The sequence below is a fragment of the Chionomys nivalis genome, chromosome 16 (genome assembly GCF_950005125.1).
Source record: "Chionomys nivalis chromosome 16, mChiNiv1.1, whole genome shotgun sequence".
Lineage (NCBI taxonomy): Eukaryota > Metazoa > Chordata > Mammalia > Rodentia > Cricetidae > Chionomys > Chionomys nivalis.
The window spans coordinates 42,994,280-43,005,263 of record NC_080101.1 but is presented as its reverse complement, the minus strand read 5'-3'; the positions used below and the strand labels follow the sequence as shown (position 1 = coordinate 43,005,263).

General features: G+C 43.2%; 1 protein-coding gene across 1 annotated transcript in view; it reads left to right on the top strand.

Annotated features, from left to right (window-relative positions):
* The first annotated feature begins 615 nt into the window (after nucleotides 1-615).
* Faxc (failed axon connections homolog, metaxin like GST domain containing) overlaps nucleotides 616-10,984 on the top strand; it is a 72,475-nt gene continuing 62,106 nt past the window's right edge. The window contains exons 1-2 of the mRNA XM_057790347.1: nucleotides 616-1,444; nucleotides 6,591-6,726. Of these exons, the coding sequence (XP_057646330.1) occupies nucleotides 1,179-1,444; nucleotides 6,591-6,726 (402 nt within the window). The 5' untranslated portion in view covers nucleotides 616-1,178. The remainder of the gene's footprint in view (nucleotides 1,445-6,590; nucleotides 6,727-10,984) is intronic.

Sequence of the window (10,984 nt, the reverse complement as noted above, 5' to 3'; positions counted from 1 at the left end):
GTCCTTCATCACCACCCCATTCTCTACCGTCTTGGGGGACAAATGTGTTCTTAATTTCACACCTGCATTTTAATTGTGAAGAATCTTACTTTTTTTTTTTAATGTTTTAATTTTATTTCTTCTAAACTGAAACTGCCCATGCTTTGGTTAGAATTCGTGCACAAATCACAAACTTCTATAAGACACGGTTTTGTTCTCTGCGCTTAAGGACTTAAAGGGCAGGGAGGAACATAGTTTGTTGGTAGAGCACTTGCTCTACATACAAACATGTATGTATGTATGTATGTATGTATGTATGTATGTATGTATGTATGTATAAGGCCCTAAATTCAGTTCCTAATAATCTCCTTAGTGTTATCCAGGGTAGGGGAAACCACTGAATACACAGTTGCTTATTTTATAATTGTTCTGCACCAAAGGGAAAGGAGACCGACAAAGCATGCATCAGTGATATCCTTGCTAACAGTTTCTGAGGGGCAAAGACAAACAGTGAGAGGGAAGATTTCTCACCTAGAGTCCTTTCTGCTGTTATTTGTCAAGGCAGACATCTCTTCAACGTCGGCACCCTGCCCAGACTTAGGTGTCTGTGCCCTCCTGAGCAGAGGTTTCCTGATGGCCAGACTCTCCTGATCTTAACCTGCCCCCGCCTGACGCTTCCGGCCGGCGGCTCAGGGCAGGTGAGTACCGCGCCCGCCCCGCACGGCGCCTGCGGGAACGGGCGCCACTGAGGGCGGCGGCTGCGGGCTCGGCCTAGCCGCAGTCACAGCTTCCCAGGCCACCCGCCTCCCCGAGCCCCGGCGGCCAGCCCTGCAGTTGTCCCCGAGCAAACGGAGGCAGAGCATCGCCGAGATGCGGGGCGGGGGGCAGGGCGCGGGGTAGGTGACTTTATCCCGCCTCTGTTGCCCGGCCCAGGGGAGCAATGACATCACGTGGCCCTTTCCACGCGCCGACACAAAGAGCGGCTGCGAGAGGCCTCGGCCAGGGAGGCCGGCGGCCGCCGCTGCCTCTCAGGGCTCCGGGGCCCCGCCAGCCCGGCCCTCGGCCCTCTGTCCGCGCCCTTCTGCCGCCGCCGCTGTCGCCCGCGCCCCCCGCGCACCGCTGAGCCCGCCCGGGCGCCGGCCCTTTCCCATGCGGGCTGCGAGGGCCCTGGGAGGGGCGCCCGGAGCCAGCCGCGCAGCATGCACTGGGGGGTTGGCTTTGCCTCGTCCAGGCCGTGCGTGGTGGACCTGAGCTGGAACCAGAGCGTCTCTTTCTTCGGCTGGTGGGCCGGGTCCGAGGAGCCCTTCTCCTTTTATGGGGACATCATCGCTTTCCCTTTGCAGGATTACGGTGGGATCATGGCAGGGCTGGGCTCGGATCCCTGGTGGAAGAAAACCCTTTATTTGACCGGGGGAGCTTTGCTGGCCGCGGCTGCGTATCTGCTCCACGAACTCCTGGTCATTAGGTGAGCCGCAGAGAGGGACCCCCACACGCGGGCGCCCACAGGGGCATCTGGCCCAGAGAGGGCTGGCGCGAAGGGGGGTCCGGGGCCAGCCCCTCGGTCCTGCCGCCCAAAGATCCAAGCGTCCTTTCTCATCTTCTTCCCTCTAAGGGTTTCATGGTCACCTGGCCACTTGTGAGGGGTCATTTAGAGTTGATGGGAGAATTAAATTGGGAGGGGAAAGCATTTGTCTTCTAGCATTTGGATGCTAAAAGCAAAGTGCTGTGAGTCACTCCTCGCTATGGATCAAAACAGCCTGTTAAAGCCCCATAGAAAGATTCTAACTGCAATCAATGCCTTTGCAGCAGTAGAATGAAGCTCTGCAGAAATACGAAGGTACACTTTTATAAACGCCTAATTGGTTTATGGGTAACAATGCTGGAATATTAAGTATTAACCTCATCTCTACATAAAAGCTTAGTTCTCCCTTACTCCTCTCTAAATGTCAACATCGTTAAGAGGCTGCAGTTGCAGAAGCTTGGAACCTCCAGTCGCTGTTAAAGATGCTTGGCTAAGTAGCCCTTGTTTAGTTTTGATGCAGCCTTAACCAGCTTACCTTCTTATCTGGTATGGAACTGTAAGTGCCTTCAGGTTTAAATGCCATTGTTGTGTGCACGGGTAGGAGGTCCGAGGGCAGCATTAGCACATGGGGTACTTGCCATAACAGGGAGTATCCCTCGGCTGTAAACAGTTTCATGGCTGCCTGCCGCAGAATGTGTACAGGGCTGACTTGAAACTTAACAATAAACGGAGGCCCCCTGGTGTTGGTCGTGCCATAGGTCTTTAGCGGAGTAGGTGATACCACAGGATACCCAGAAAGTCTTTGGTTAACTGTTACGTCCATTTATGGTTAAAATTTCCCTGCATTTGGGTCCCCAGTCACTGGAGATTATTGGAGGCCGAACAGTTTTCAGTAGTTCAGCCTTTCTCTTCTGCCCAGTATTTTCTGGAGGGGCAAAGATGTGGTGACTAGAATATAGTGAGTAAAGACACACCGTGCTAGGTTATAAAGTGGCTGGTGACCTCCAGTGGGCTAACGGGTGCTCCAGGAGGATGCTGTGATAGCCCGACAGTGTTCACACTGTTTGTTGGTTCTGAGAGGGTAAGAAATCAGCTAGGTCTGAGAAATTGTGTTGGCTTTCCTATTATTTAGCCACAGTGGAAGACTGAGTGGGAGGTTTAAGCTCGCTACATCTCATTTGTTGCATTGTCTCGAATCTACTTGAACCAAATACAAAAGTTTTAAAGTGAAATGTCTCCAAGATTACTCCCCATGTGTGCCGCCTTAGAACTCTATTTCAAGTCAGATTCTGTCCATATAGAGAACTCGCACACACCTCTGCAGCACTTTAAACTGTAGCTAGTTCTTTCCCGGTTCTATTTCAATCCAAAGCCTGTGGGGACTGACCCTGCACCATGCAGCTTCCCGACATTTTCCCAGTTGTGGAGAGCGAAGGCTCCATATAATTGAATCTAAAATGTGGCCTAGATGACCTTGCAGAAATAATGGGGCCTTGGGAGCTCACTTTGGAAAAGACCACGCCCTGGAAGCTTAGGATCCTGGACACTTTTCAGTCCTCTGCCCAGGTTAGGTGCTTGCCCGTTATGGTGACCACAAATCTCAGATCTGGATACTTCCTTGGATCAAGATGTTTTAAGACCCCAGTTCATTTACTTTTGTTTCTTGAGAAATGTATTGATAAACCTTATTATAATACAAGCTGAAAGAAGGCTGCCAAAGTTTTCGGAACTTGGTAGGACTCTGTGCGTGTGATTGCAAGTGTCTTTAAGAACTACCACTCAAGAGGAGAATGAGGTTAAGGAACCTGCCCAAGAAACAGGAGTGAGGCTAAGGTTCCAGTATGGAGCCTAGCTGCTTGTGAGAAAGGGCTCAGTTTGAGGTGTTTTGTTGGGGGAGAGAAGAGAAGAACAGGGGTATTTCCTAGGAAGACAGGCCTGTGGTCAAGATGCAGCTTTCTGCTAGCTTCCAAGAGCAGAGAGGTGAGGGACAGATAGGAGCACTGAAGACAGGCTTCAGAGGGTACAGGACAGGAAAACTGCCACTCGCTGTAATCTAAGCTTCAACTGTCTGTACAGTGTAGGCAGAAAAACAAATCAACATCTGAAATGTGTGGGAGGCAAACATAATGTGAAATGTTCCCACTGTCATTGGCAGCTCTCAAGCCTTCCCTACCGTGCCTGGACTTTCTGCTGCCCAGGTTAACCTTAGTCTGTGACTTTGTCTCATGAGAAAATGAAATTGTCAGGCCACTTAAGAAGCCTAATTAATGAGTATAACCAACGTATTTATTTCTAGGGGGAAGCGTGGGTACTTGTCTGGGATATTATTTTGGGTATCTGTATTTTCTCTACTGTTATATATTTAAATGATTATTGTCTTAACCCTTTGTTTTCCTCAAGTGGAGATGGCCTGGCATCTATAATACATTCACTCAGGCATCTGGATATTTGCTTGTAAGCGGAATGACTAAATAATGTCTTCATTCCCCGGAGTTCATCTGCGCTTTGGTACTCCAGCTGAAGGGTCCCTATCTGATCTCCACAAGTGACTCATGCCTGTCACAGAGGCACGATCATCTGTGGTGTCGTTAGAGCAGGGCAGGCCCTAGTTAGTCTCTTATTAGGTGGGCCAGCTGGCCTCTGCAGGTGTTCTCTTTTCAGATCTCACTCTAAGGTCATTTTATGAAACAAACTGCACAGGAAGCAACTCAACTATCTGACCCTAAACTAGGGTATGGGTCCTGACAAATAGGAGGCCCATGGAGCCGCTGGATTATCTGGGTTCAAATTTGCTTCTGTATTTAGCCAACCAGACACTGTTGATGCTAATAACTTCTTAATTAGTATCATCTATAGAGTAGAAATAATAATAGTGGTCTTCCTTTTCCAGTTGACTTAATATGTAAACACATGTGAACTATGTAGGACAGTTTGTCATATGGGCATTCTATAAAGATTAGCCATCACTAGCAAGCTGAGCCACACTGGCTGGGTTAATAGAACTAACCAAGGAATTGCCAGTTTTCTTTTCTTTGGAATTTTGGGATCTGGAGTTATTTCAAACTTGATACATAATACTTTTTTTTTCATTTGTACTAGGGATTGGATGCCAAGTATCCCAGCACAGAATTATGTCCTCATCACCTCACTTCACTTTTGCCATTTTCTCTTTTCTTTCTTTCTTTCTTTCTTTCTTTCTTTCTTTCTTTCTTTCTTTCTTTCTTTCTTTCTTTCTCTCTCTCTCTCTCTCTCTCTCTCTCTCTCTCTCTCTCTCCCTCCCTCCCTCCCTTCCTCCCTCCCTCCCTTCCTTCCTTCCTTTCTTTCCTTTTTTTGTTTTTGCTTTTGAGACATGGTCTAGCTTAGTTGCCTAGGCTAGCCTTGAACTTGTAGTTTTCTTGCCTTCTGAATAGCTGGGGTCTACCACCAGGCATGGCCTGACAGTAGCTTGATCTGAAATTGGTGTTCCTTGGGCAAGTTACCTTCTGACTTTCAAGTTTCCTGTCTACTACAAAATGTTAGTCTGGTGTCCCAAATTTAAACTTTAAGAGTCCCCACTTTAGAGTGCTATTATCAGAGATAAGTGGGCTAATATGGATCGTGTCTATAAAGTCGTTAGCACGCTGGCATCTGATCAGCATCTATTTTGACTATGAGATGCCTAAGTGAACCTTTAGAATTCAATTCTTCTGGCCAGTAGGGCAGAGGATTTCATATTTATTGCCTTTTAGTTCTTAAACTTTTGACCTGCTAATTTACACAAAACACTACTTTGTATTGTGAATTATTTTATTGGGTAAAGTCAGTTGTGAATTGTAGAGTTTGTGTTGTCTACCAATAGTCCAAATAAGTCCTGGATTTTAATATATGCCCTCCCACACATTTCCTATCAAGGAAAACCTTTGTTTTATAGTAAATATTTTAATTTTTTAGCTTATAATTTCAGAACGAGTCATTCTGAGTTCTTTAAATTGATTAGGCCCCTGGCTGGTGAACCTCAAGAGAACTTGTTTTAGGAAGTGGTGATGCTGAAGCTGGCGAGCACCGTGCAGTGAAGGTGACAAGCCATGCCTGCTTGGCCAGAAGTCGGTGCGGAATTAAGCCGGACCGTGGAGAGGAAAGTAGAGACTTAGGGAGGGTCAAGCCTTGACAATGGAGTTCATCTGACTGGGAAAAGCTAGGCAGACAAAAAGATGGAATTGTAATAGGTTTTCATGGAGTTTATTGAGTCAGATTTGGTGAACTGGGAAGAGTTTGTATGTGAACAAAACAATATCTTGTTGTGTAAAAATAAATTCCTCCACACTTTCACTTGATCTTAGCCAAAAGGCCGAGAAGCGATGCCTCCTCCACACTTTCAATGCTTAATAGCTTACTAAATGTTTACAGATACTGTTTTATTTAATTCTGGTGATTATCAATATAGAAAAAGAAATAGAATGTTTGGTATCAGACTCCCCGTAGGTATGCATCATGCCGCAGCACACCCATCCGGTTATCACCTCATTGTACTGGGAAGGGTCTGTTCCGATGTGTTGTATAAGGCAGGCACATAGGCTCTGTCCAGTTCTGCAATGTACTAACAACGTGACTATCTCTGCACCCTGCATTCTCTGTAGCTCAGGCAGGCCATAACTGTGTGATCCTTCTTTTTTAGCCTCCTGAGAGCTAGCATTAAGGGCCTGACGTACTATGCTCACCTTCTAGAACTTGCATCCATAAAATATATGCAATATGTCTACTTCATAAGGTTGTTTTGAAAATTAAATGAGATAATACCCTTGAAATCAGAATGCTGCAGAATCAGATGGAACACATAGTAAACCCAAAACGCCTCCTCTTGGAGGAAACCTGAAGGTAATCCTCTTGCCCATAGGCTGCATGTAATGGAAGCAAGTTGATTTGTAATTACTTTCCAGAGACGCTGTCCATTATGCTTCTGTTCTCTAAACAGGGGATGAGGTAAGACCTGCACACACACTTCCGTTTGTTCATGGAGGACTCCAACTCTACAGGGTCCCCTTGAGGCCCTAAGGCAACAACACAAAGCTAACATGTAGGTTGTTCTTTATTTCTGTTTTGGTTTTGACAGGAAACAGCAAGAGCTTGACTCCAAGGATGCTATTATTTTACATCAGTTCGCAAGACCTAATAATGGTGTCCCTAGCTTATCTCCTTTCTGTCTGAAAATGGAAACCTACTTAAGAATGGCTGACCTACCCTATCAGGTACTTGTTTGCAAATATGTTTTATTCTTATGGATCTCAATATCACATAGAGGGGGTGTAGTTAATGTCACACAAATGGGTGTCAGAGTAGAAGGGTCTGAAGGTAACAGTGCCCAGTGTTTGGTAAGAGAGAGATGCTTGATTCCAGGGTCTTTGATTTCTTTTTACACCAGTTTTAATGAAGGAATCATGGTATCTCTTTTAATCTGTCCTTAGGATAGAGGTTTGGGTAGGCTTACTGGGCAACAAATGAGAAATGTGAGTGTACCACTTCCTGGTGGGACTTTTCTTTTAGATTTTCATTTATCATTTTGTCCTTCATGAGTGTGGGTTTGGAGGGCACAGCAGGCATTGGGTGGATATTTGAAAAAAGACAGTTTGGCAAGGATTTAAGTGTATTAGATGTGTACTAGACAAGGTTTCTACCACTTAGCTATAGTTCTGGGCTTCGAATATATTTTTGAATTTTTCCATGTTTTGCTCAAGTGGCTTTCAAGGAAGTATCTGTTCATTTCAGCGCTAAAAGAGGCAAAGGTTGTTGGAGAGTTGCTCAGTAGTGACTCCTGTAAGGGATCTTGGTTCGGTTCCCAGCACCTACATGTGGTTCATGTATCATATGTAACTCCAGTTACAGGGCATCCCATGTCCCCTTCTGACCTCATGCATCAAGTCAATCATGTGGCAAAAGACTGACACATAAGCTAAAAAAATTTAAGAAAAAAGAAAGAAAAAGAAAGACACAGTTGTATATACATGCCTACACATACATACACACTCATAAGAAGTAAGTGATTTGCAAGTATTTTCACACCATGAGAAAAAGAAAATAAGCCAAACTCTTAATTATACCTAATTACTGAAGTTTAGAATATGGGTTATTTTATATATTTTATATAACCCATATTCTAAACTTCAGTTATATATATATATATATATATATATATATATATGATTTACAAATCTTCCCCAATATAGGGATAAACATTATTCCATTAAAAAAGAATAAACAGCCGGGCGGTGGTGGCGCACGCCTTTAATCCCAGCACTTGGGAGGCAGAGGCAGGCGGATCTCTGTGAGTTCGAGACCAGCCTGGTCTACAAGAGCTAGTTCCAGGACAGGCTCCAAAACCACAGAGAAACCCTGTCTCGAAAAACCAAAAAAAAAAAAAAAAAAAAAAAAGAATAAACAAAAGTTTGTATTTGAAGGTATCCATTTTCCCCTCAGTAATGCAGAAGCTAGCTAATACTTTTGATGTGATTTTGCTGTTGTTGTTGTTTCTCTGTATAGCTTTTTTTTTTTTTTTTTTTTTTTTTTTTTTTTTTTTTTTTTTGGTTTTTCGAGACAGGGTTTCCCTGTGGTTTTGGAGCCTGTCCTGGAACTAGCTCTTGTAGACCAGGCTGGTCTCGAACTCACAGAGATCCGCCTGCCTCTGCCTCCCAAGTGCTGGGATTAAAGGCGTGCGCCACCATCGCCCGGCTTCTCTGTATAGCTTTATGTTTTCCCTTATGTTTTCCTTTTTTAACAAGTTCTATCTGTAGGTAAATTTGTTGAAGCTTTGTTTCTATAATGGGTTTTGATATTATGGTCAGAGAAAATAATCTCTGTGATACCAAGTCCTTCAGTTTACTGAGACTTTATTCAAGTGTGTGGTTATTTTCTCTTACATAATGGAGAATAATTTATAAAATCTTATCAGCATGGAGCTATTTATGTGTTTCCTTGCTTGGAGATATTGAATGTGTTATTTAGAGCTGCATTTTTTTGCTTTGCCTCTTAGTCTCTGAAAGGATAAAACATTTAAGTCTTCGTTGATTGGTGTCTATTTTGCTCTTCTATCAGCATTTTAATACTGCTTATATATTTGAGGCTATATTATTAGGTATGTATATTACAAAGGATCACATTTAAAAAGGTTTTAGTTTTCAAAGTACCGTGCCCCTCTGGTTCTTTTTAAACACTTCCAATATTAGTTCTTATGTATCTTTAGTCTTTTCAATAATTCTTAAAGCTAACATAGAAAGCAAAGGATTTCATTATCTCATTTTCTTTCTTTTATTAAACATAATTATATCTTTTGAATCTTTAAGATAACAAGACTAGCCGGGCGGTGGTGGCGCACGCCTTTAATCCCAGCACTTGGGAGGCAGAGGTAGGCGGATCTCTGTGAGTTCGAGACCATCCTGGTCTACAAGAGCTAGTTCCAGGACAGGCTCCAAAGCCACAGAGAAACCCTGTCTCGAAAAACCAAAAAAAAAAAAAAAAAACAAAAAAAAAAAAAAAAGATAACAAGACTAATACACATGGGCGTAAATGACATTTCTTAGGACAATAATCGAATTTTCAAACATAAAAACATTTCCTGAAAAAAGTAACTTTCTTGCATTTTTATAAATCTATTTTATTTCTAGCTTATTGGGTAAATGCCATAGTCTCATATCTGCTTTTATATTCAATATTTTATTTTGGCTAATGTCAGAAATTGATGAAGAAAATCTGACTCCACGAAGATGCATAGTTTAGAACTAGAGAGGCTGGCTTGGGTTTGCTGTTGTTTTTCTTAGTAGTTTGTTGGGCCAAATTAAACAAAGTATACATATTCTTACACGTGTGTCATTATTATACTTTGTTTAATTTGACCCTGCCCTCCACTGCTCCTCTACTCTCTCTTTTTTTTTTTTTTTGGTTTTTCGAGACAGGGTTTCTCTGTGGCTTTGGAGCCTGTCCTGGAACTAGCTCTTGTAGACCAGGCTGGTCTCGAACTCACAGAGATCCGCCTACCTCTGCCTCCCAAGTGCTGGGATTAAAGGCGTGCGCCACCACCGCCCGGCTTCCTCTACTCTCTTGATGGTCCAATTCTTCTCCCCAAATAGTCTCCTCCTCCAGTATTCAAGCCACATGAATTCCATTACCCTCTATTTCGTCAGCATTCTGTTTCAGATCTCTTCCCCTGTCATGGTCCTCTCTCTTAGTTTCGTGGCACACACAAATGCATGTATATGTATCAATTTAAATCTAGATTTTTTTCATATGTAAGAAAATGTGAACTTGGTCTTTCTGAGTCTGGTGTGATTCACTTACCACAGTGATTTCCAGTTCAATCCATTTTCCAGTAACTGACACAATTTCATTTTTCTTTATGGCTAAGTGAAACCCCACTGTGTACATATTTTCCTTATCCATTCACATATTGTCAGACACCTTCATTCTGCATATTGGCTGCACCAATTTATATCCACTCCAGCGGTGCTTAAGTCTTGCTCTTTCTCTGTATTTTTTTTCCAACATTTGTTATCATTTGTTTTCTTGGAAAGAGCCACTCTGCCTGGAGTGAGATGGATTATGTGCTTTTTTTAAATTCTGAGGAAACTAATGATCAATATTCTTAAAATATCCCCTTTAATAACTTTTCCTGCCTGTTTCCTGTTGTCTGGATCTCTGCTTTTATTTCCTGTCTCTGCGTCGTCCTGCAATTCTCTGCTTCTATGCGGAACTTTCCTCTTGTCGAGCTTCCAATGCAATGCAGTGTTCTGTTTTCGTAACCATTAATTTTTCTAAGTTTTATTGTTTTAGTTTTTAATTAGGTGTGCCTGTGTGGTTGGGGTGTGCATGTGTGCATACAGGTGCTTGGGGGAGGACTCGGGTGATCCTTTGAAGTTGTACTTACAGGTGTAGTTGTGATCTGCCCGATGTAGGTGGTGGGAATCACACTTGGGTTCTCCTAACTGTTGATCCATCTCTCCAGCCCATCATTGCGTGTGTTTTTTTCTGTTGTGTTCTTTCTTTTTCAGATGGTTTCTGTGTTGCCTTGGTTGGTTTTTCCTCTTGTCTTTTTCTTCCTAGTACAGGTGTGTATCGCCATTCTTGGTCGACAGTTGACTAAAGTTGACTTTTTTCTTAAAAAGTGTGTTTCTTTAATCAGTTTTCCTAATATCTCCCTTTATGTGTGGGAGTATATTTATTCTGCTACCTAAAATACTGGTCTGTTCCAGTATTTCTGCTTCATGCCGCCTATATTCAGCGTGTTTCTTTTCTCTTGTGGTGGTTATACTTCTTGGAGGTCTAGTGCTTTGTTTTTAGATCTCCTATGAGGGATATTGGCTTTCCTGTCCAGGAATTTGTACTGGGCAGGGGCTAAAGCCCTCATCATGGTTCTTAGGCTTCACTGCCGATGTTCTACTTATTTTCTCATCCTGTCTTTCCATCTCTTGACTTGATTATCTCTCATCTATGGACAACTTCATGACTAGCATAATGAGC